We start from the raw sequence: 26,500 nt of genomic DNA, 5'->3' as shown, positions 1-26,500 counted from the left end.
CCCCAAAAAAAAAAAAATTGTGCTGGCAGAAGGGTACTGCAACCCCCTTCCACACAATAAGCTTCTATGGATTGGTTCAAAGATTTACAAAGCAGTTTACCACAATGAAGAAATTTAATTTTCCAAAGTTCTTGGAATAGAATTTTTCTCTAACTAGAGATATTTAAATTCCATTTTTCATAATCTAGCTACAGCATATGACACCATATCTGTGCTTGATAAATGAACTGTCTGTAGAATCCAGATCCCTTTTTAATAGCTTGAGAGGCTTGAAATTTATGACAAATACTTTGGAAATTGTCCGTTTCATCTTGTTTTTGTCTTTCCTTCTTTAGTGTAAACAGAACTTACCTGCTACAGTATAAATATACAGATAAAGTATAAAGAAGGAACCATTATTATAATTATCCAATGTGTCTGTGATACCAGGGCACACTGTTGAGGGGAAAAGTGGCAGGGCAAATTGATAAAGGTGATGGTCAGCTGTGTTATGCCCCCTGAGGAAGTCCCTTCTAAAGGTTTCATGGCTCCTCTTAAATATTTCCAGGATGGACATGAACCAACACACTTCATAGCATACATCTGCTCAAAAAGCACTTTGAGTCTAGTCTAGTAGTACCTTACACAAGTTCATACCACACTCAAACCATTCTTTCTTGCAGAAGTTCTCCTGGAAGCTTGTACTGGGCTTTCTAAAATAACACAGCAAAGGTAACATAGACCAATTTACTGAAAAACAGTACCCATCTCCAGAAGCCAGAGTTCAGCTCAGTTTATCGTGAGCACTCTCTAAGGATGACATTTCTCAAACAGTGATCCCTGTAATTGCCTTAGGAAGTCAAGAGAATTCCTTCGGTCACACTGGTGATTCTTACTGATAGGTACAGTCATGATATTACTAATTTTAGTTCAGTTCAGATCTCTTAAAATATAAGAAACTCTTTTGATCAAATGGATCTCAAAGAGAAAATTAATAAGAACCTTTAAACCTTTCTGGTTTTAGTTATTTGCTTACCTGTATTTTGATTAGTTCTGTGGTTTTAATTCTGTTATTATTTCATTGAACTTGAAGGTAGTTTACACAGGAGCAAAATGTAATCAGAGACAGACAAGAAACAGACAATATAAGTTCGAATATTCAGTTTATATTTCACTCAACTTGGTAACTGCCCTGGTAAGGTAACTACCAATTACCTGGAGGTGTTACTTTCCTACTTTTCACAATTCTAATTATGATTCCTTGTTTATTATATATTAAAATCAGCAGTTCTATAAAGGATATGAAAAGATATTGTAACTATGCTGCTGAAAAATGAAGTTGGGAGCTGGGATTTGCAGGAAATAATATCGTCTTTGAAAACTATGATGGGTGTCTCCTTGATGCGTATCTCAATAGGCATGAGGCTCCCTTTAGGATTATTTTAAGCTTTCTTCTTTTGTCAAGGACTGTCTCTAATTTGGATCCTTTGCCCTTCCATTTTTGCAGCATTATTCTGTATAGATTTTGCCACACTTTGATCCCTGAACCCATTGAATAACAAATTTTGCAAAAGAAAGACAGCTGAATGTTCTCATATCATATTTTTCCCTTAATCTGCATTTATAGTCAGAAAGTGGCCTTTAAAAGTGACATTGTGGGGTTCCATATGTACTATCTCAAAACCTTTTGTATCATGTGTAGTCAATTAAGAAACAAAGACTTTTCTATCAGCCGATACTTTGTTTTAGTTTCCTCCTCATCTGCAGGTAACTGGGTGTTCATTCAGTGTAAGAGTATGGTGAAGTCTGACAGCTTGTATCCCATACCTCCTGCTGAGATCTACCAGGCACTGTTAGCAAGTAGCAAAAAATATTATTACTTCAGTATTGAGTCATCACCTATGGAAAAATGAACGTTTGTTTCTCTATTGCCTTTGTATTTTTAGGCATTTTTTAAACCATGTATTCATGCAATTTCTTAGTGTCTCTTACTGTACTATTTCAGACACTGGAGTGAAAAAACCCTCATTTAAGTTCTATTTATTTCCAGCATGTATCTGAGTGCAGACAAGATATTGTTCACACATCCTGGGCATGTCAGTATGTAAGAAATGGTGTAAAAAACCCTTCTATTCATAAGTGGGCCCTTATGCACACAGAGTTAATAGCTTTTTCTAGGTACTTGTTTTTCAAAAGTGTGTAAGCCTCATTCCTTGCCAACTATTGTACAAAGTACGCAGAGAGACATGCTTCCAGACAAGGAAGAAAAGACAGAAATACAAGCACCTGTACCATCAGACGGATGACAAAAAGATAAAAAAGATTAACACATGCAATATTCTCCTGCTTAAAGAAAACAGGTGGCATGTAGAGTTCTAAGGGTGGGAAGAAATGGTGAAATGGGGATGAAAGAGAAAGTAAGAAATTAAACTGATGAAAGCAACAAATAGAGATTGTGAAGGCATGGCTAGAAAAAAGAAGCAAGAGTGAGAAAAGACAAGACATGGTGAGAAACCAAGATAAGGCACTCTGCGTGAATACAGATCATGACAGTGATACATAAACCTGTAGCTAGGACTCTCTAGAGGAAGGAAAAGCTTGTTTACTCGTAGGGATGCAGAGGAAAACCTGATTATTTTTCTCTGGTGGAATTTTGCAGTTTCATGTTTTGTTAGGAATGTCTATGTTTGAAATCCTTAAGTAGCACATCAAAACGTGCTCCTGTGAGAAGCATAGGAATTAGGACAGCCAGTTCTAGAGAGTGGTGCCCTGCAATCAGGTAGTGAGTCTGAATTCAGAAATGAATGAGATTCTGCCAGAAACACAGGGACTTGTCCCCAGACCCTTTCTTTGTAGCTGTCTTTACATAAATTGATTTGTCAGAACTGGAGGAACTGGGGCTTCTATGAGCTCAGTTTGAGCGGTGGCACGCTGAGATGGGTTGTTGCCTTTGCAAAACCTGACCTAGAACTCGCAGATTGAAGTGAGACAAGCACTGGACAACAACAGGGATGGGAAGAGTTGCTCCATGGTACTGACTTGCATGACCTCGAATCCTTGACAAAGATTTAGGGATTTCAATGCCTGTGAGCTACAGTTCCGGACAAATGACTAACTGGATCTCTGGAGTCAGCCTCGTTCCAGATAAATACTATTTGTGATTTTATTCCCACAAAGATTCCTGAGGAGGAATGACTGTAACACTGTGGAGGGGAATAAAATAGAATTACCCGAAAGCAAAATGCTGGATGGAAGCTCAGCCCAAACATTCAACTTACTGTTTCCCCTTAGACAATTGGCTACTATTCCCAAATATTATTAGAAAGGCTTATGTACCAAGCATCCATTCAACCAGTCGAACAGAGTAACTTATAGATTAATACAGCAAGGAGTTAATAGTGCAGCAAGTTAGTGAGTGAGGTGGATGAGAAATGCTTTCCATCTATTATTTCTATAATAACGAAATTATGGTTGTCCATCTGCTCTTTTTACCTTTGAGGAAGGGTTTAGTCCCAGCTTATTTTGTTGATGATAATTAGAGTTTCACGTCACTGACCATCTGGAACAGGAGATGTGAGCACTGGGAAACTAACCAAACTTGCTATTAGCAGGAACTTTAAAAGAGCTTCTTTCCCAGAATAGAAGAAATCCCACATAAAATCATGTTGTCCTTGCTTAATAAAACTTCCCTTCTTTTTTCTCCATGAGCCATACTGTACAGAGCAGTGTTGTGCTTAAATCAGAGGGGAAATGCTATGGAATTTCTGTAATGCTTGTAATAGCTGGAATTTCAGCACAAAAAATGGAGACTTGGAACAGAATGCTTTCATGAGGTAATCCTCCTCATCACTATGTTTTTTGCACTTTTTCCAGTATCAGCTCACACTAGAATTCTACTTAGCTTCTAGGTAATACATGCTGAAGGTCTTTCTAGCTGTAAGTTACCTAATTGCCTCTGTTGTGTTTATGTAATTGACTTGAATAGGCAGCCTTCAGTGGCAGTCTGCTAAGCCAGAATAGATTTCAGTGAGTACTTTTATGGAGATTGCCCTCAGGGATGTATGAAAATGTACCTTAGCTCAAATCAGCTGGGAATGTCCGTACTTGTCATATCCAATCAAACCAGATTAGCTGCAGGTATTTCTGTCCACTTCACACAAACAAACTGATAACATTTAAAAATATGAAATGCAAGCTCAGAATTAAGAATGCTGTTTGCAGTGCTTGCTTGCAAATCACATCTAAAAGGCAATTATTTAGCTACATTTTCCATACAAATGACTGAATTGGCATCAAAGCTTCTTCATTTCAAAGATTTCTATTGGGAACTCTTCAGAACTGAAGTACACCCTGGTACGAGTCAGCTTGGTTTTTGAGCTCTTCCAGATGTTTTTTCTTATCCAAATAACCTTTCTCCAGTGAATAAGACAGATTTTCTGAGAGCAAGATAATTACATACAGAGTCTAATTCTACTTACAGAGACAACTCCCTTTTAGTTTAAAATGAATGTATTGATACTATTTCCCTTGAAGTGTTCCAAAAGAAAGCTCATTTCATCCTCTCTGGATGAGATACTGCACATAAGAGTCTGGTACTTGCAGTAGATCAACATGTTTTTCAAGTCTTCTTGGCAGGGAAGACAGAGGAGGAGTATGTGTCAGAAAGGTGAGGAAGAGCTTGCCATTTCATTTACTGGGACCCACCAACACCTAGTCACTGTTTAAATCCTTTCCAGAAATCCAGCACTGAAGAGTACAGCTATCTCAAAGAGACAGAGGTTTTGTTACAGCAGGATAAACCCCTATCAAAATCCTTTTATTCTTTGGAGATCAGGTTGTGATTACATGAAAGAAGAACTTGTTCACACTGTGGGAGAGTGGACTGTACATTTTCAGTGGCTCCCCAGGAGCACTAGGAAAGACTGTAGTCTCTAGCGATACCTCTGTGAACCCTTCCAGAAGCTGCGTGCTCTTTATACAGTTTAAATTGAATTTGAGCATTCTAACCTGCTCTAAGTCCCTTTTTTTTAACAATTTTTGATTTTTTTTTACTAACAGCAACATCAGGTAAACTGGTTCTCCCTGCAAGCCTTGATCTTTTAGGACTCAAATCCTTAAGCTACTGAGTCTGTTAGAGTGAACTGACATAACTCCACGTGAAACTCTTTTGCATGTGCACATGTGTACGTATATACTTATGCTTGCATGAGAAATCATCCATGAAGCATGTCAAAATAATACAAAGGTTATCAAGTACTCAAAAGTTACATAATGCCCAAAATATATTTTCATGTCTTGCAGAAGAGGAGTTGAGAGGCACCTTCTGTAAACATTTTAATCAAATGTAATTTTTAGGTTTATTTTTTCATACACAGAAGTTGCCCTTTCTCCATACCCAAGACATTATTTCAGTGTGCACGTTTCACCTTTTGGATTAGGAACTTTAATGTTTTCAGAATACACTTTTGTCACCCGAGCAAAGACAATAATTGATAACAGCAGTATGCAGCTGCCTTCCTTGACTGCCAGGCACAGCAGGAGGAGAGACTGTATACCTCTAGCTACTGCATTTCATAGCTACTTAAATGGCGAGACTCAGCAAATTTCTATTCTTTGATTTATTCCAGTGGTTATAGAGCTCCACTCTCTCATTGTTTCCACCCGCTTTTGTTTGGTCTCAATCTTCTTCCTTTTGTCTCCTTTGTCTTTTCAATAGACAAGGGTCACCCTCTCTATCTCACTCTACCCATTCCCCTGAATTGCGTGACCTAGTCACCAATCCTTTTGTCTGACGTGCAGAGAAATTATTTCTAAAGATAAGCTAGGACTGTAAACTCTTAACCCACGCTCCTTCATTCCCTAAAGCAAAGACATACCCTGTCTTTATTTCTGATACACACACCTCTCTGTTATCCTCCTTATTATGCTGTGACAAACAGAGGAGATAATGAGTCTAAGAGAGGGATGATGCTGCTGCTCAGTTCCAAAGGCTGGTGAAACAGTAGATGATGGAGTTTGGGTAGCAGCAATTGCAGAAAAAATATAATATTTCAGTTTTATATGGGATATGCCTAATACAAATTAGATATTAGAAGATTTTTAGCTGATGAAGTTTATCAGATCTCTGATGAGATTTGTCAACATTTCAGAAACCTTAAAAATTTGCTCGATTTTCACACATTGTCACAAGGGTGAAAGACATATGAGTAACAGATGGCTAATTTCCTCTTTCCTCCCCTTAGAAGTGACAACTCTGAATTTCAAAGTGGCATAGTGAGAAAGCCTTGTAACTATGCATTTGTAAGGTTTTGGTCCAAGATAAGCACACGTGTATTCTCTCTATAATAGTTCTGCAAAATGGCTAAATTAAAAAAAAAAAATAAGTCTTCACTAAAAGTGCAAGTGCAACATGGAAAGGTAGTCTAAATGGTGTCATGGGGGCAAAGTCACAAATCATGAAAAAACAACACCCGAATAAAATTAGGGCATTGCCTGGCACGCTGCAGGTATGAGCTAGACTGAGAGACAGGAATCACTCAGGGCAGCAGTTGGGCGAGGGGCCCTGAGAGAGGACAGTGTGACAAAGCTTGTTCATTTCTACTGCATTTAGGGAAAGGTGACTTAGGAATATTTGCTGTAAGGACCATTGTATCAAAGAAAAAAATCTACTCTTGTTATCAGTTTCCTCTTAATGTGTTTGGTACTTTGTTGTTCCCTAACTAATTGCTAATTATAAAGATCTACATATTCTGAATGTAATATGCATATGTGTATGTTATGTGGATTCATAATGAGATTTTAGTACATTTCTGGTGAGACCTAGTGACATTAGAATTTGTATTTTGAAAAGGAACTGTTTAAATACAGTTAAAACTTTGAACAAAATAGCATCCCAACAATATATTGAATAAACTGGTATTCACAATATTCCCTTAGCAATTTCTCCATTACAAAATCTCACAAAACTGAAATAATTTTTCAACATACAGCATTTTCATTCTGTATTCCCATTCATTGCGTATTTATACTCACTTAAAATAAATCAAACAATTCTTCCTCTCTACATTGTTCTACTGACGTGCAGCAAGCACAGCCAGAAATGATGGTGAGAGAGATGAGAACAATAGAATGCCTAGGAGGCTGTTGTCCTCTTCCTTAGACACACTGGAAAAGGGTTATGGCTAGATAAAAATACTCCTGAAGAAAATACTTCAGCCTCCTGGACCATTTATCAGTGTACATCTTCTTTAGTACGGTATTTTTATTCCTACAGAGTAATGTTAAAGGTATTTCTAAACCGTCATTTTAGGATGCTCACAGTTTTACATTCTATTTCTAGAGTTAGCAGGACTTAGCCCATAGCTAGGAGAGTGTTCTCATTGTGCATTGTTAGAGTGAGGCAAATGCAAAATTTTGTGAGGTAAGACTCCTTCATTCTAGTAATTATGAGCGTAACAAAGCTAATCAGAATTATTTTCATTTTATTAATAGCGGTGTTTAAACCTCAGGGAACTGCCTGTCTGAAGAAAGTATCTCTTTTAAAACTAAGTGGTGGAATTCGTGCATTACACTAAACGTTTATCCATAAATCAATGGAGTCTTCAAAAATCCAGAAGGAAAAAATAACTGTTTGGCTGCCTATCATTTCTGTGAGATTTTCCACAGTGCATCAGATCTAGGCTGCAGGCAATAGCAGATACCTTAATTGTAAGCAAAGGGAGATCTTACCTTTTCTCTTTTCATCTTACCTTTGAATAGTTCACAACCAGCTGCCAGTTAAATGTCCAAAACTTTAGCATATGTACTTATGAATAATGCATTCTTATCAAAGCAAGAGCTCCCATCCAATGTATTTTGGATAATGAAGGGCTCTTTGATTAAGTGATTTGCAGTATATTTAGGGAACTGTGGGGTTTTTTTAGGATTTTATTATGCGGACTGTTTCCAAGATTCCAATTAGCTTCGAGATTGCTCTTCAAGAGTAACGTGTTGATGTAGCACTGCTTGAAGTTGGCTTATCATTTGAAACCCCTGTACCAGGGACAGGGAAGTAACAACTGTACCAATATCCCTGAACATAGAAGTCAGAAATATGGAATGCATGTGTTCTAATATTTCTCTTCTCGCTATAATCTTTAAGGATAAAAATAATTTTTACCATTGTGATTGCCTTAGAGTTTGGGACTGAAATTCTGTCCACGTCAACTACACTGATGAACAGGCACTTCCTCCTATTTGTTTTATTTTACCATGAGTGAAGCTGAGTAATCCTACAGAGTAAAGGGTATTTGCAGGTGTCATAATCACCGCTGACAACGCCTGAGCAAAACAATTTCCACAAGGCTCAGCAGCTACATCTTTGTTGTTCTCAGCATCCTGAAGCTGCTGAAATGAACCACTGAGGCTGTGGATAGCTGGCTACAGTTAGAATGGCTCCACCCAAAGTAGTCTCTCGCAGCTCCTAGATGGATGCAAAGCCACCTTTCAACCCATCTGCCATCCTGCCCAAGTCCCGTACCCTGTCAGACTACACAGTCTGTCTCTGAACACCTCTCTTGCTCATGCTTTGGGGAATTACTTGCTTTTCAGTCAGCATTTGCTAGAGATATAACTCCAAACTCTTTTTTTCACTTTTAACTAAGTCCAGAGCTACTCCTCTATCACCTTCTCATAAATTCTCTCTTTAAATAGTTTTTTTCTCTAAAGTGACTTAAATGGACTATACCTTCCCAACACAGTGCATTTTTCCAGTGAGACTTGCAGAGTTACCCCACCTCTGCAGTGCACTGCCCAGCCATTCTGTTCCAGTGCTCTGTGTCTGACGTTAAAGGTAGAGCAGTGATTTTAAAGAACTTCAGGCACCAGAGTGGTAAGACAACAAGCAATAGATAAGACTGCAATTTTAAAATTTCTACCATAGCTTAGATTTTTCTTTTTATAAGCTGTAAAAACCAAAATGCTACCATATTATCAGAAAGGTAAATGAGGAGAGCTTCAAGCCTACCTTGCTCCTCCAGGGTTATTAATGCCATTCGCTATGCAAGGCTGACCAGCTTTTATAGCCAGTGATAAGGTGAAATTTCATTCTGTTCATTTGCTATATTTGGATCAGGAACAGAGACCTACAACGCAGAATATCCCTAAATCCCCATCCTCAGATCTAGTATATTAGGGAGACAAAAGTATAACATGTTTTGTTTCTGACATTATTGCTGCCAACACCAGAGCATACAATTCACATCTGGATTTACTTTAGACTTTCTCATGATAACAGCTGCATTCCTTGTCTTCACTTGGATACATTTTTAAAAATGAAAATTGCCATGGCAACAGCTGCAACCATTTATCATAAAGCAACAGAAGTGGAACTAATATTTGTGAGAGAAGTTCTGTTATCAGGATAGTATTTCATTCAGACAATGCCAGAGTCATTTTTCCCTAGCCTTTCTATTTTTTAAAATAAAAATGTAGAAAATATTTTCAATAATGAAATGTAGGTAGGATTGAACAGCTCAGGAGATTAGAAAGATTTTCTTCTTTAGATTACTGGCTCATCTCAAATCCAGATTATCAAGAGAAAAAAATTATCATATGGTTTGGTGGGCACATGAAAAAAAATTGATAGGGGTACCGAGATTTGAGAATCTCATTCCCATTCTACGTCTATGCTCAACTAAAGCAGAGACAGAAAACCGAGTACATTGGGTGTGTCTTCACAGGGGGGAAAAAAATATGTGACCCATCCTTGAAAAGTGCAAATGTGTAATGCAAAGGAAAAATTCACGGGCAGTTTGCAATGCTGACACAAAATAGTTCAAAATGGACTATCCTTCCCTTAAGATTTTGCTTCGTATCATTTGCAACATGCTAAGCTACCTGAAATAACAGTGTACTATTTTCCCTATTGAAATGTGGCTAAAGAGGGAAGTTTTGCGCTGACCTCACAGTCACTTTGCTCCGAGGCAGGACTGAGGTAGGGCCATCCAGTGTATGGCCAGGTACCTTGGGAATCACCTGGCCCATTTTGTCTGCATGTTTCCAATATTCCTCAGAGCATGAAATTCTTTTTTTTTTTTTCAAATCTCCACAAGAATCTGGGTAGAAGACTGACAAACTGTACTCCAGATGTTGAAAACATACATGAAATGTGAAACTATTTTCCTATTTAAACCCCTTCTGACTATGATAAAATGTGTTTTGCAAGCACAGAGTGCACAGGGACCACATACCATGTTGTGGACACGTACCGAGGATCAATTTCTTCCTATTTATTACGCATTAGGGTGTCTTAGGCAGGAGCAGGAGAGAACATGGAAACAGAAAAAAAAAACAAAAAAAAAACTTCAGACTTTCAGATGCATTTCCCTCTTAATTTTTGTGGGATTTAATGCAGTTTATCTTCATCAACTGCATTCAGCATCAGGCTGCTCAGGATACTGCTGCGTTCCCAGGTTCCTAAAGCTGCTAAAGTTGCGTCAAGGGAGACTGGCGTCTCCTTTCTTAGCCTCTTACAGAAGAGGCTGGAAGAGAAAAAGCCAGAGCCTGTTGATAGACCAGAAATTTGGCACAGCCGTTTAGAATTGTCAATAGACTGTCCATCCGCTCCAATGACTGCCTGCATCCTCTAGCAGCAGACTTAGCTCTGCCTGGGATATAATACTTTAAACACAAACAGCAGCTTACAGATCTCTTAGCAAAGAGCCTCCATACTTCATTGGCTACTTACTAAACTCTAGCTTTGTTCTGGACAAAGACTATAATTTAGTCCAGCTTCATGAAAGTCCTTTTGTGTCATGGACAGTTTATCGCATAGAGGAGAAACAGAAGAAAAGCCAAAACTACTTTTGTTATGCCTGAGAAAAATAGACAGAAGCATGTGGACATTATATTTTTAAGCTACTGGGATCTAGTGGAAATCACAAATATATAGCTTCCTTTCACTTTCTCCTGCTCCGTCACTTAATGCTTTGAGAATTCTTCATATCAAGAAAACTGTAATTCAGTAAGGGTGTAGTGCAAACTGTTTCTGTTTAATCTCTACTAATTGCCCATAGGGCGAAGGATTTTCATGGCTAGCCAAGCCCCTTGAAATGTTGGGGTCATATCCTACTTTTTTGTGACACCGGTGTAAATCTGGAACAACTGCGTTGAATCAGTGGAGTTACTGCAGATACTCATCACTGTAACAGTAGTTTGAGGCAGTTTGTCATCTAGAGCGCTCAAGCAGAATGACAATAAATCATAGTAATTTAGCGGTGATCTGCTGCAGCGTTCTAACGTGTATCGCTCAGTGCAGGCAACCATCAGGCTACATCGTTTTACCAACAGGGAGGCAGAATTCAATTGACATAGATAAATGTCACGTTTACTTGCAAGAGTGCAGTCACCATAAAAGATGAGGGTAGTTGAAAGGCTTCATTGTCTCATCCTGGAGTTATCCCAACAATTTTAGTACAAAAGGGGGGGTCTGATTAAGACCACCCATCCTTCCAGTAATCGCCTTCCCTACCTCTTATAGACTCATCAGTCAGCATCTTGTTAGTGTGCTGTGATGTTTTGTTTTTTGCACTCTGTGTGCAGAGAGTAAATTAAGTCCTATAGCATCACATTTTGCCACCTGTGTACAAGTAAACCTGAGCTGTGGATGGAGCTAGGCCTCTAAAAGCACATTAAACTCTTTTACCTACAGTCATAGAACACATGCAATTACACATAAATTCAGTTTTTGTCTTTCAAAAGAGATAACTCATTTCCACTGAAAATCCTTATTTCAGGGTGTCATCAACCTGGCCTAATGGTAAGAACTGTCACATAAATGGAAGTTTGTGTAAATGTTTCTGATAAATATTTATCAACTCTGCTCTGAGTAACTTTGGAGGCTAGTGGCTCACAGACAAGAAATTGAAGGGTAATACACAGGTGAAGGATGATATAATGAAGAAGAATAAGGTGATAGGAAATAAGGAACTAGCCATTTATGAAGAAAGTAAGTGATACATACTATTTTATTATTAGAGAAATACAAGTCATTAGATCATTTTACAAGTTCAGATGGGTGAGTCTAGAAGTGAAAGAACTGGGAGTGGACGACAGCTCTCTTTACTCAGGTATCAGGAGTAGGGAGCCAAAAAGATAGTTCAGGCTCATAGGCACATGTTAGTAATGGTATTAAAGAACATAGCACATCTATTTCCCTTAACAGCACAACATATGAATTTAAATTTTAGGTCCTCTTTTTGATTTTTACCATTTTCTTTTTGTTCAGGGAACAGTTTTAACTGACAAATAACTTATTGCACTGCTTGGGTGCCTGAAGATGCCTTCACAAAGCATAAGGCACATTCACTGGATATGCCCTGCCTGGGTTGTTTGATTAGCACAATGCAGCAGATTTGGTTCAAATAACATATAGGAGCTTATATCTTTTTACTGATTGGAGAATTTTCTTCCTCATTCATTGTTTCTTGTTAACTCAGAGGGTTGGTGGTTTGATATTTAACTGGTTTGTAATTTTTACAGTCATGTTTTCTATGCAGAAAAAGTGCATATTTTTGCAATACTGTTCTAATTTATAAATTCTATTTTGCATAGGCATAAGTGATTACAGATTGATGCAAGGCAGAGGAGAAATCTTCGTATTAATACAATAATAATTTACTTTATATATATATATGTATACGTTCCTTGGTGGTTTATTCTTTGTTTCTACTTTTTTCACACTATATGCATCTTCACAGTTGATGAAGTCACTAAGAGCTCCCTAACTGGGAAGACAGACTACAAGCTGCTCTAAATACACAGGCTGTTCCTCTTTATGCAATGTTTGAAAAGAATGGAAATTAAACACTGAGTTGGATTACAGTTTTGATATCCAAACGAGAAAGGATAATAGTTGCAGGCACAGAAATCTGTAACGTGCCTTCTGATACGATCAGCTCGTAAGCAAGGACAGTCAGACACTGGTAACAGCGTCACACAGAACGCAGCACATGCTGTCACAGATGACCCACCGTGAGCCATCTGTTTTCTGCTGATGTGCTTCATTCCTCTCAAAGATATGGGACAGGCTTTTTGGAAAAGAGTTGTCACTGGAAACTGACTATGATATTTTCAAATAGATTTCTGCAAAGTAGACACTTAGAAGCAATAGCAGACATTTAAAAATGAAACATTCCTATACCTCAGATAAACGCAATTTACTATTAAAGCTTTGTCTTTCTTTTATAGTGAATTTTAAGTCCAATTGCTGTTCCTCAGGGTTTCTTTCTGACAAAGATACAAATAGGGTAGTATTTGCATAGAACAAGGTAATGAAAAGGTAAGATATTTGTACGGATATGTTAGGACAGCACAGAGCATTTCACAGATGCACAGGGGTAGAGAAGCTCCACACCAGATCAGATGTGACTTTAGGCTTGAAATCGTTCAGCCTGCAGGCCCATTAGGTCATTACTCCCTGTCAAAACTGTCATCTCGCGTCTCCTTTCTGTGTGTCGGTAGTGACCACAGGTCTGTAGTGACCGAGCAATAACTAGGATCAGAGGGAGGGGGTGTTCCCAGCACCTCTGTCAGGACGGGCTTGCAGGGGTTCTTCCTGGGCACCAGGATATTGGGTTCAACCCCAGTGAGGTGGGTGAACTACCAGGTCCTTTTAAGGGAAAGGTGGTGGAATTTTCAGGGCAAGTATGGGATCACCATGGTACAGAGATGGTTTCCAAGGCTCCCTGAGGAGGCGGAGCAGGCTTCCTAGGGTAATGGCTAGGGAGGCAGGGGAGGAGGAGGGAGAGTGACAGATTTTCTGCAGTCCCTGGTGTTTGAGGGTGGATGAGAACTAAGACCTGCATTAGGGAAACTCTACCTGGAACAAGACAAACTACTCATTTCTTCTGGCTGTACTGCAGGCTGCTGCCGTGTGTCAGCTCAGGCCTGAACACAGAAGAAAACTGAAACAGTTACCAGTGTGGAAAGTATTTGTCATCAGCTGCCAAAAATGACTCGTGATGAGCTAAGCTGATATCTGACTGCCCAAGTTCAGTGCCAGAGTCACTCATTCTCTGCAGATGCTTTGTAATGCCACTGACAACTCAGTACGTTATCCAGTCACATCAGGTCTGAGGATGCTTTGTATCACCTGAAAAGGATCCTAAGTCTACCCGCAGAACTAGCATATGATATTTAATATTAAATGAAAATCTAGCAGAGAGCCTGAATTTCTTTTTTATTTTCATGGAGATGTTGCTTTTCCTCATAAATGGGAAAACTTACATTTTCCATAAAGTCTGTGACAGCTTTACTTTTCCAGCACGGTGCTTTGGCATCTGCCATCAGCTAGCCACTTTGGAACGGATAACACATCCGTTCTGAGAAAGGTTTCCATAAACAGTAAAAGCCTTACATATGACAACAGTAAGTCTTAGTTTGGTTCAAAGTAATCAAAATAAAGTGTCCCATAATAGTTCATAAAGTCTGGAAAAGCCTAAAAGAGGAACAAAGGTAAGGACAAAAATAAAAATAAGCAAATATGCCATGACACAGAGAAAAAGGAACAGAGTGTAATCCCAGCTAGAAGATAGTTTCTAAAATAACTGCTAGACATTTTTTCTGGAATTAAAACCAATAGCACTACTAGCAGTCTGCTAAAACCAGGTTGTGACTGGAATAAAAACCATGATGTGATGTATTGCCAAAAAGAATAAGTTTTGAATATCCAGAAAAATGAAGGTTCAAATAGTAGCTACTTAAGCCACCACAGTCCTTCACACATATAAATAGAAAGCTTAATACATATATTTCTGTGAAATCCATGTTTCTGGAGCCTTAATTCTCTAAACATTTGCAAATATTGTCAGGCATAAATTCCAAGACGACAGATTTCTTTATACAGAGGGATGTACAGATGACTCATCTATGTACTTTTAATGCACCTTCTGTGCATTTAAGTTGCTCACTGAGCACTGTTTTAAACACGTCTGAAAAGTACAGTGAGTTTGGTGGTTGTTGGAAATTTTCATCTAGAGAATCTTTAGATATTTGCCTCAAACTACTGTTACAATTGTCTGCTTTTGCCAGTCCTAAAGCCTTCCTATACTGATGTGTCTCTTCTTTGCTCTCTAATTGTAGGCAAATCTTCTCTACTTCGTATGTGCTTTTGTTGGCTTAGCATACTCGCATCCCAGTCTTGATTCATTTGTTTTCATTTTATAGTTCATCTACTTACTATTGCTGTGTGAGGAGCTATTTTATGAGGAAGTCTGGAAGGCTTTACCAACCTAAAACTTGCCAAGAGAAGGTGTAGGTGTCTGGTGCTATTCATGCGCTTTCACATCTCGCTTCTAGTTCAAACACATCGTGGGAAAATTACAGTTCTGTCTTTTCAGCTTTCTTCCAACACTTTTAGGGAAACTATATAGTTAAAAAGTTGTGTGGGAATAGAAATTGTTCAGTTTGATCCACTTCTACAAAAGCTCCAAGTTTTCCTACGCAGTATAGCAACCTACCTTTTTCTGTGTAAGTATAATGTCAGGAAAAAATAACCTTCTTTCCCTCTTAAAAACAACCTTGAACTCTCGAATATTTTTTTTCCTGGCCTGTTTTATTTTTCTTAATTAGCAGCTGATGAAATTACTATGTAGTTCCATAATTATTTAGCACCTCAGGGAGATCCCACTTCAGTCAATGAGGGTATTTTAAGGAATATCTGACCTTCCTGTATTTTCAGGTATGGGTTTTTTTTTTCTCTAGATTGTTCCTGATTCTCTTCTGTGCAGTATTATGTAGCACATGATAGTGCAGTAAATAGGAAGGAGGCCACTGGGCAAGAGGAAGCCCTTTGACTTAGCAAGTGAAAAGAAATCTCCCTCTCCAAAGATAATAAGCTGTTTGTTTTCATGTCATTCACATAGACAGGAGGAGGAAGAAAGGCATAAAACAGTTTGTTTACTGGTTATTTCTAATCCTTGATTCTACATTATTCTATGAAAATTTTCTGCTGTTTGTACACGTTTTCCTCTTTATGCTTAAGTGTACTTTCTTCAGTATATTACCTTTTTCTAAAATTATTCTGATTCATGTGTTGCATCACTTTGGTTTTTCTAAAAATCAAGGATCTTTGTGCTGTTCCACTACACATTTTTCCTCAAAAAACTTCCATGACTTGCTGAAAAATCTTTGCTCTAATCCTAAATGCTTTCAATTTTTTTAAAAAAGGAAAATACATTGTTTTATATTCACAGGCTAGGAAAACTTACAGGAAGAAAAGGATCTTATGAATAAATGAGATTTTCCTTGAGAATAACTGAAAATGTAAAAAGTTATCAATTAAGGTGTAGCTGGAAATGCGACTGTACTCTTTCTGTTGCAACAGCACTTCTGCTTGTCATGGAGACCTTTAGCATTATATCCTTATATAAGTCCACAGAAAGAAAGAAACATTCTTCATCATGCTGAGCTTTCATCCTAAAATGATCTTAATAGATGAGGGGAGGGAAGAAGCACAATGATCAGCATGGTACAACTGACACAAGCTGTTAATCCTTCTTCCTGTTTCAAGCAAAAGCTACCATGCTAACTTGCAATTTTCTGTATAAATAAATAGTGCTGGTATTTCCTTTTTGAAAACTGTGAAAGCACTTGGCCCTGGCCTTGCCATTTGGTTAAGGAAGCACAGAAGAACTGGAAAGAAAAGGGGATCTGTTAAATAGTTTTCTAATACAGAAAGTGCTGGCTAATCCTTATAAAAACTAGCAAGGAAGTATTTTTCTTAACTCCAACCTGAAGGAGAGGCAGAGGTTACCAAACGTAGGTATAGATAGACAGTAGGGACTGGGGCAGGGGTTTGTGAGATATGCCTATCGAGCATTAACTAGCAAGGAAGTATTTTTCTTAACTCCAACCTGAAGGAGAGGCAGAGGTTACCAAACGTAGGTATGGATAGACAGTAGAGATATGCCTGTCGAGCATTCAGTGAGGACCCAACAAAAATCTTTTATTCCTGTCCATCCACTCTATCACATATGGATAAAGCAGATCTTTGCCATTAGTTTTGTTCACTTATCAATCTCTGAAAAGTTTTTTATTGCATTTATTTTCAGGACTTGCTTAATCAGCCTCTGATACAAATTTACAGAAATAAACCCACTTTTTTCTTATACTAGTACAACAATTATAAAGCCTCTAATATTTAAAAACTAAACAGTTTCAAATTTAGTATCAAACTCTCACACACTGCTTGTTAATGAACTGCAATCAGCCCCTTTTGTATCAGGCACAGTGAGCAGATAGCAGAAATGGCAAGTCGTGCCATTTCTTGAATTGCTCTTTGAGGAAATGGAAGAGTAGAGGCAATATAAGCTTAATTATAGTTCTCACCAGTGTTAAACTTTGCAATTTGGTTTTTGGATCAAAAAACTGGCTTGGCGGGAAGAACTGGAATAAACAGGATAAAATCCTGTTCTGCTAAAATACAGCTTATATAGAAAAAATATCAGGTAAATTAGTATGTATTTTAGGTGCCTGAAAGGGTTAAAAGCTAGTGTTAAAAAAGAAATATATTCATAAAAAGTATTCTAGTACAGAATAATGCAAAATGACAAATAGAACTAGATACTCTATAAGCTGATGGAAAACCTGAGTTCTGGAAAGATTTAGACCAGAAACCACAGTTAGCATAATGAGCATATGTTGTGTTATGGTGCTTTTATAAAATCACGGGGCTTGGGGGGCATCTCGAGTAGAAAAGTTTGTCAGTGAAAATGAGTCACTCCAGATTTGTCCCTGAAATAACTACATTGAGAATAGGATGTTTTCTTCTAGTTTTCTCCATACCTGAAAGCTGTTGGTAAATTGGGGAGCAAACTGGAACCCTAACTGGTCTTAACAATGTCAACTTCTCTTGCCTTAAGGTTAACATAAATAAAAAGTCAGTTAATGACTATAGCTTACATTTGACTACTAAACTATCAAGACTTATTTTTTTTTTATTACTGAGCATCCCTTCCATGAGGGATGGAGCCCATCAATATGATAGAACAATGTTCGTTGGTTTTAGGGTGTAGTCAGGTTGACCCCTCTGAATTCTCAGAATACCACTCAATGCTTGTAGTAGCACCAGTGGCACAAAAGATCATTTCTTAATTTATAATTCACTAAGCAATACAGAATAGCATTTGTAATCTCTGTATACTTATTGGGGCAAACATCGGAGAACCAAGTAACTGTTTTGCTGTTAAGACATGCTTAAAAGTTTTAGATCTAACAGTTCTGGTTACACTACCAAATAGTTTCAACATTAAATAACTGACTAAACCGAAGCCCTCCTTAAATATACCTAGTAAATTAGGCTAAAAACATACAGGGTCGCAACTGATAGGATTTCATTTAATAAAGCTATCCCTTCAGTTTAGGGAATGTATCTATGGGCTAATATATTTCTTTATTTCACATGGTGTCTAAAACAATACAGTTTGAGCTGGCCAGAGATGACGAATCATCTGAAGGCAAGACAAGCAAAGAATTATAACTGACTGCTGGTCTTAAGAGAATCACAGTTTAAAGAGGACTGAGATTTTAGGTAGCAAGATATTGTTGATCAGCTTTTCCTCTGGGAAGAATATTTGGTGTAGCTACATTAATAGCACTTTCCACTAAAAACCATCTCACTAGTTTTGCAGTGGTGCTAATCAGTGTAACTGGAGATATCAGATTTTGGTGATTAGCAATTTCTGTTGTAGTAGATAAGTATTCACCAGTTGTATTTAGTAGTGCTCCACCATATGCCTTTAGAATCCTTGTGCCTTTTTTACAGACTGAAAACATGAGATCTGTTTTCACATGTCTTCATGTTATTTGGAGATTCCTAAATGAATGCTCCTGTTCAGAATATCCTCCATACAGAGCTTCATCTGTAAGGCTCATCTCCAGATGGAAGACATCAGACTGCAAGGATCACATTCTTAATATGCAAGAGCTTGAAATATTCAAAACACTTTAAAAATTATAAATTTTTAATGCTTAAAATACCAATCACTTTTCAGCAACCTAAGCTGCTTTCTGGAAGCCAGTGCCAAGCTCAGTACGTTTTCTTTGACAATGAACATAAAAGATATATATACTAAAAGCAACAGAACCACAAAACTCTAAAATGTTAGTTAGTTTGGGAGGCTTAAAGCTATTTTGCATCGGTTAAATTTACTGTTTCAACCAGAAAAAAAGGCATGCATGCTTAGTGTTACTAGTGTTCTGGGCAATAACTGACTAGTGGCAAGTGACAACCCTGAAAACTCTCAAAAATGCTTTAGTGCACAGCCTTCCCTTTGGTGGCACCATTTCCCACTCAGAAATACTCTTGATAGCTGTACTCAGGGGTGGGACACAGAAGGTGACCTTTGACAACTGCAGCAGTTTACTTCTGTGGGACAACATTCACTCTGTCCACAATGTTCCCTATTGTTGAGCTATTGATACACTTTCATCTCTGTTTATGAAGGGTTATAGCAAGAAAAGAACTGCTAGGTGACTTATGGTAAGATCACTGCTGCAGATTTGGTACCTACTGTGATTTGTGTCACCCATTTGCGCCTCAGCGGTAAAGCTACACTTTTTATCAGGAATGTTTGGGAACATATAACTGTGCTGAAGACACATGGCCAATAAATAATTCAAAGTTATCTATCTTCCTTGCAGTTTTCTTATACACTTACCACCTTTTAATGTTTAGTTGGCCTGGAAACAATATTCTTTATGGCACTTCTGGTATAAAAAAGTTTATGGACTGGCAGTAGACTACTGATTTCCAGTATGACATCTTGAAAATAAACCGTTCCTCCCTAGTCTCCATCCACTTTGCTCTCCCATCTGCTATCAGCCCAGAGAAGCATTGGGTTGTATTTTGAGTCCCTAAAAATGTCCAATATTCAATTATTGATTCCAACATCATAACAACGTGATTGAATTCATTATTCCTTTTTCTCCTCCTCTGCCCCATCCCTTTGTTTTCTTTGCAGCTCTATATCTATTTACAGGCCAAAGGAGAATCCTAACATGTTTGATGCTGCTGCTTTCTTCCAGTCAGTGGGAAATTTCCTGGGGATCTTTGCTGGATCATTTGCCATGGGATCCTCTTACGGTGTGGTCACAGCTTTAATATCCTTTATGGTTTGTTTTCAGAGACATAATATGTTGGAAAAAGTGTGTGATATGTGAGACTGACCATCTTTAGTTTGAGCCTGAACCTTTTTCACTGTTGATTCAAGACTTTGCAAACAGTCAAATCATAAATTGTTAGGAAATTTCATTTGTCAGAATCCACAAAGAACTTAATATGCAAATTTATTTTTAACATTAGGCAAGACTTTGGTCTTTATTTTACTATTTGTAAATAATTACTTTTTTAGGAAAGTGTGTTAAAGTATTGTAAGGTTAAAACATGAATTTATGAACTACAGCAACTTATTTATGAACTACAGACTAGCAGCAATTATAGAAAAATACAAGGCAAACACTAGACTACAAATCAAGGCAGTCAGTTTACCTAAAATAGAAATGAAAGGCATATCTGTTGCCCTGCATTTTTTCTTGTGCTTTACAGTTCTTCACATAAAATACTACTGTAGAAAGAGCAGCAATTTTAATCTTTCCTGCGTTGATGCAAATGTAAATAAATGCCAGTTTGTTTACAAAACTGGACAAAATTACTATCTTTTCCCTTTTTCTGGGAAAATAATATCAAATGCAACCAATTAGGCATTAGTTCAAAAACCACAAAAGTACTTGTAATAGCCGACTTCTAGAATTCACCTGTTTAAAACTTGTGCTGGATCTTCCTCTTTGTTAGATAATTTAGAAGCTGTCCAGCTTTTCCTGGATTCAACTTGTATAGATGAGTATGGTGGGGGAGCTTCCTTTCATCTTCTACCAGGTTGGAGGCAATTTTAGCTTACAAAACAGTTGGGGTTTTATTTTTCCTTAGTAATCTTTTAGCACTTGACAAAATTTACAAAGCTGTGTGAGTTCCCTATGTTGGAGACAGGTCTGTTTTTCCTCCTGTCCTGGAGTGCCTTCTTATCAGCAGAAGCTGCTGGTCTTACAGGTAAGTGTTGCATTTTATTGAATAAAAGCAGTTTTATAATATGCCTCTAGTATGGGAAAATGGCAAGTTTATTTTGGGCACAACATCATATATAAAGTGTCTAAAAGCCAGTTGCTATATTGGAGATGGTTTCATCTTTAAAACCAAATCTATAGAGACACTGAATAGTTCTTCCAAAGACTTACTAGATCAGGCTAAAGTCCTCAGTCTTTCTTCCCTATCTTCCCTACATTGTCCCATCCCTATTAGTCCCACTCCTAATCCCCCTATTTTCTGCCCTGCTGTAGGACCAAAGATGATGGTAAGTACAAGGAAGCAAATACACAGTGCCATGGGACCGTCAGAGACCGGGCTCCTCCGCATGCACTGCGCAGCCTGGTCCCTCTTCCTTTTCCCCAACTATCAGTGACTAAACAGAGGACAGGGACAGCCTCAGCATTGCCAGTGGGCTGCAGCTACCTCTGGATTTAAAAAAAAAAAAATTCATCTCGTTCAGTGTGCCTCCATAAATACCTTCTGCAACAGGAGAGGTACAGTTGTGTCCCAGTGACAGGTAGAAAGATGTGTGATCTGATTGTTCTTTCGTTAACACTGAGAAAGGAATTGTGCAATCAGTCAAGTACCTAGTCAGGGATGGCTTTTTGCAACATAAAGAGTCCACAGAAGTTTAGGCAAAAATTGTAAATGGATATAGTTTGCCTCGATAGCAACCTATTGTATAGGGTGATTTGAAAGAACAAAGTTTGTAAGAGCTTGATTGTTTTAGTGTTCTTGATCCTGTCACCTCTGAAATGTAGTGCTCTAATTAATGTCAGGGAAAGTCAGGAGGAGAAGACTGCTTAATGGAGTGTTAATGCAGCCCATGCTGGTTTGCTTGCAAAATTGTTCAAAGCCTTTTGAAGTCAACAGTTATTATTTCTACTGACTTCTCCGGAGCCAGCATGTTACTTTTTTAATATTAGCCACACAAACAAACTATTTCAGAATGGGTATTAACATCTACATCTTCTCACATCTTTACCTTATTAAATATAAAATTTTATGTCCTGCTTACTGCCAAAATCTTCAGGCCAATAAATAAAGAGGGGCACACGAACTGAACAAAAAGGTGGTATTCCATCACCTGGAGGAAATCAGACCACCAGCTGGAATAAAAGTCCGTTTTGTCTCTTCATGCATAATGGCTCTTAAAAATGTGACATGATTACTACATAAAAAAGGAAGCAAAGAAGGATGGTTGTTAATCACTTGCCTCCTACTGGAGGTAATGATTTCCTAATCCAGTGAATTCCAAGGAAAAACTGTTTTAAAATACATTCCCAGCTGAAAACAAGGATGCTATGTGTTTCAGCAAATACACAATTAGACATTATACCCAAAAAGTAGATCTGTAAGGGAAACACTAATATCTTTCAGAGCCTCAGGTTCTGCACCAAAGGTAATTTCCATTTCTTGGGCATAGGAACAGACTGTATGTCTAGACAAAAACATAATTGGCATATGTCTTTCTTACATACTGCAAATGTGATGACAGCATAGCCTCTCCTGGTAGTCACTCTGAAGAGCATTTCATTTCTCTTTTCTTTTGCAATATATAAAATATCTGAAAGAAAAGACTTAATTATTGAACACCACAGATGGTTTTTATGGTAGCCAAGATAAGGAATTTTGAATGGACAGAGGGAGAGCCAGAGCAAGGGATCGGAACCAAAGTAAAGCTGCAATTTAAGGGAAAAAAACTGAAAATTGTTGTGAAATCTATCTGTTTCTTATAAATAAAGCAATTGATATAAGCATATAAAAGATAATTTCTCTGCCAATACACAAATTCCAAGGAAAACATACCAAGCCCTTTTAGGTCTGTCACTAGCCCTTTTTTAATGGGTGTGTTGTTCTGAGTTTCAGGTAGAAAATGTTTAATTACACTGTTGTGAGGAGGCAAAGTTTAATCTTGAAAGTTTTATCAGTTGAGTCTTTGTCATTTAGTTTTTGTGAAAGGCTTTTGTCAGAATCCGTTAGGGTGGAAAAAACTCATGGAGCCTTTCTTGTAGCTTCAGAAGTTCAGAGCTGTGTTTTGTAAATGCATTGACTTTATTAGCACTGTGCTAACTTTACAGTTTAGAGTGGATATTTTTAGTTGTCTGGTTTAGCCAGTTTTGATGTTTCTTTCATCTTCTCTGTCTCATCTGAAATAGCTCCAACTCCCCTCCTTTCATAATATGACTTTAAACTTCCAGTTCAGTAGGTGAATTACTGTATTGGTTAAAGAATTTTCAGCTGACTCAGGTTCTGTCGAAGGTACAGATTTCAGAGGTGGCTCTGATTTCTCATACCCGTGCTAAGGAAATCTGTGTAAAATGCAGTTACTGTGAGCATTCTCCTACACGGGTATGTGAGGCACAAAGCACCTGTTGCAGAAGGCTTGGGGAGCCCAGGGGAAAGCCACTCATCCTTCAGAACACACTCAGCTCTTAATCCATACTCTATAATTTCCTGTCTTTTCCAGTTTACTTGCTTTGCCCATTGTGTTACTTAATGCATACATCATCTGGTTTTACAGTTGAGGGTGTCTATCCTCAAAAGCAATCATTAGAGTTAAGAGAGTGTCATAACCATGCAATGATGCTGCTGGACCACTCCATTCAATTAACTAAATTCCTAGTTTGCAGTCTTTGACTTCAGTAGACTTGCTTCAAAAATTAATTTGATGCATTGTACATTTACACCTATATTATCTTCATTTTCCTTGGATACTGTGTTTCCTCTGTTCATTCCTTCTAAATGAACTTCAAAGGATTAACGCAACACATCAGTATTTCCCTATAGCTATTAAGAAATGTAACTGCAAAATATTTTTATTCTTATACTACTTTCCACACTAGTTATTCAATCACTAAGAGCCTTTCGAAGTCTAATATTGAAGTATGTCATAATTTATAAATAACAGGCTATCCTGGTTTTTGTGCAGGTATAGCAGGTGGTAGAGCTCACTTGTTTTACTTGCATTTTTTTTTAATAAAATGTGAATAGAGTAGTACAGGTTGACATTTTCTAAAATATTTTATTCCTCTGCCTTGAGATATCCCATTATATGTAACACACAATATATGGGCCTGACCCTGGATGAAAAATGAATGTCATAAACCAGCAAATCAAAAAAAAAAATCTGGGATGACTACACAATTATTGTTATACTGATAACTGTAAATTATAAATTAATGTTACGGTTATTAATCTTATAGCTATATCATCAAGCTGTGACACATGCATGATAAATTGATTCTTATGCAGTAGAATCTAATTTGTGCACTTTCATATTTGCCCTGAAGTATTTAATTCCTGACTGCTGAGCAAAGTTGTAATAACCGAGTATTACATTAAGGTCAGTGTTAATATAGTTGCTTTCATTTTCAAACTGCATTACAGAATATTTACTAGTACGCTATGAAAAAAACATAAATAATTTGAATTAAACACTTGTCAAAATAAATGAGGAAAGTACATTTTGCATTTATTAATTGCTTGTTCTCTTGCTTTATAATTAAGAAAATTTGCTAATTTTTAACTGATCACTCTGTCATCAGTCTGTGAAAGATTCCATGACGTACATCAGCATTAAATGTTCACCTCAGTTAGAGCTTCTCTACCTACAGCTGTTTGAACTAAGTAGATATTCAAATAAAGAGATTAATATTCCTGCAAAAATGCACTCAAAATATATGTACATGAATTTATTTGTGTTTATGTATTCAATTAATGCATACTTCAAAGTCATATAGAATATATCCATGTAAAAACATCAAAATTAAGGCCAACTGCTTCTGATTTTACATGCCAAAGACCTGCACTATGAAGCTAAGGAAGCTAATAGATCTTGAAGGAGAACATATTGGAGGGGATCATCCTTGTTCCTTTTTCTGTTTTTCAAAGCCCAGCCCAAAATGATTGTTTTCTGATCATGGTAAAGGAAACAGCTTGTGATAATATATTACTGCTTCTTCCTCACCCTCAGCAATTCTTCTCTGAACATTTTGTGATATGTCTGACACCTGCCTTCTTATTCAGGGGCTCACAGGAGGGCACAGTCTACATAGTGAGTAAGCTTTTCCTCCAAAAATAAATAAGGAGTTTATTGCAACTGATGTACCCAGGACAGCTCCAAAGATCTGGTCTCTCACTGGGACAGTTTTGTGCCACCTTTATATTTAGGACATAGCAAGAACAAATGTCACTAACTTCCATTTCTTCTCTGTTATACAAGGAACAAAAAACATCAAATAAAATGGTAGGCTTTTACTTCTAATAAAACCTCTTCACAGAGGTTGTGCTGTGGCTGAAACTTTACTAGTGGCTATCAACATTTTACTGTTAGGTTTCTCATTTTTATATTAAGTGAAAAATTTCAGTGACTTTATATATAGACACAAGCAGCTGTATTGCACTTTACGGATCACCCATTTCAGCTCCAGGCATCCCCTGTTTACATTAGGTTAGCATTTTGTTCAACAATTGTAGTACTAAGTATCTCAGCAATTGCGAAATTTGACGCTTAAAAAATCAAGCAATGTAACAGCACTGTAAAAGTGAGCTCTGCCTCCAACATTATCCCAGTGTTATCCTATTTGGTTTTATCTGTTTCTCTGTGAAAGAAAGCCAGCAAAAATTTAACAACCTAGTTTATGTGCTATACACAGTTCATACCATTTTCCTCTACCCTCACAAAGAAATCCAGATTGCTTTTTTCCTTCAAACTAAAATGTTCTGTGCTTGCTTCTTTAGGTACTTCTCTTTCATTTGTAGTTGCATTAACGTGTAATTGGTCATTACTCTTAAGTAATCATTTTTATGGAAATGCATTACAAACAATTTTCTCCAAGCCTTTTAATGAGGCATTCATTGCAAGAGGCATGGCTGGTACATATTAAGCCTTCAATTGTAGCAACTGAAATATTCTGCTGCATTCCCCCGGTCTTCCCTGGAAACAGGGTATCTCGTTTCTACACTCACGTAATTGCATGGTTCAGATCATTTATTCCTATTGTAAAATCAGATTTAGGCCATTTTTGCTCCTCATGTCTCATGTTCCTCTCAGTACTCTCACTGCCCATAATTAACCATTCCTCAGCCATCGAAAAACATTTTATAATAATGCTTGAATTTAATAGTCAATTTTAAAAATGCAAGACGTGGCATGATGATGATTCATGTAGAAGCAAGTGAATCAGAATCTCCATTTCTGTTGCTGAGCCTGGAGCTAGTGACACTTAGCAGCATTTCAGTTAAAAAAAAAAAATAGCCAATGGGTAATTTCATTGTTTGAGCATCCCACTGCATATTATTAATGCTTTGAGAATTTTTAAGCACCCCAGATCAGTTCTGCACAATCAAATACAGTTACTGAGAAGACAACTTAGACGCATGTAAGAGAACAATTAG

At 37.5% G+C, this 26,500-nt stretch overlaps 1 protein-coding gene across 1 annotated transcript in view; it reads left to right on the top strand.

Moving 5' to 3' along the window:
• LOC104471415 (sodium/hydrogen exchanger 9-like) overlaps positions 1 to 26,500 on the top strand; it is a gene marked incomplete at its 3' end in the record, with an annotated part of 80,367 nt that overhangs the window by 29,715 nt on the left and 24,152 nt on the right. Inside the window, exons 5-6 of the mRNA XM_010086755.1 lie at positions 19,980 to 20,118; positions 20,959 to 21,064. Coding sequence (XP_010085057.1) covers positions 19,980 to 20,118; positions 20,959 to 21,064 — 245 coding nt within the window. The remainder of the gene's footprint in view (positions 1 to 19,979; positions 20,119 to 20,958; positions 21,065 to 26,500) is intronic.

The sequence above is a fragment of the Pterocles gutturalis genome, unplaced genomic scaffold, assembly GCF_000699245.1.
Source record: "Pterocles gutturalis isolate BGI_N339 unplaced genomic scaffold, ASM69924v1 scaffold10776, whole genome shotgun sequence".
Lineage (NCBI taxonomy): Eukaryota > Metazoa > Chordata > Aves > Pterocliformes > Pteroclidae > Pterocles > Pterocles gutturalis.
Note: the sequence above shows the minus strand (reverse complement) of the source record. Positions and strands in the feature narration are given on the sequence as shown.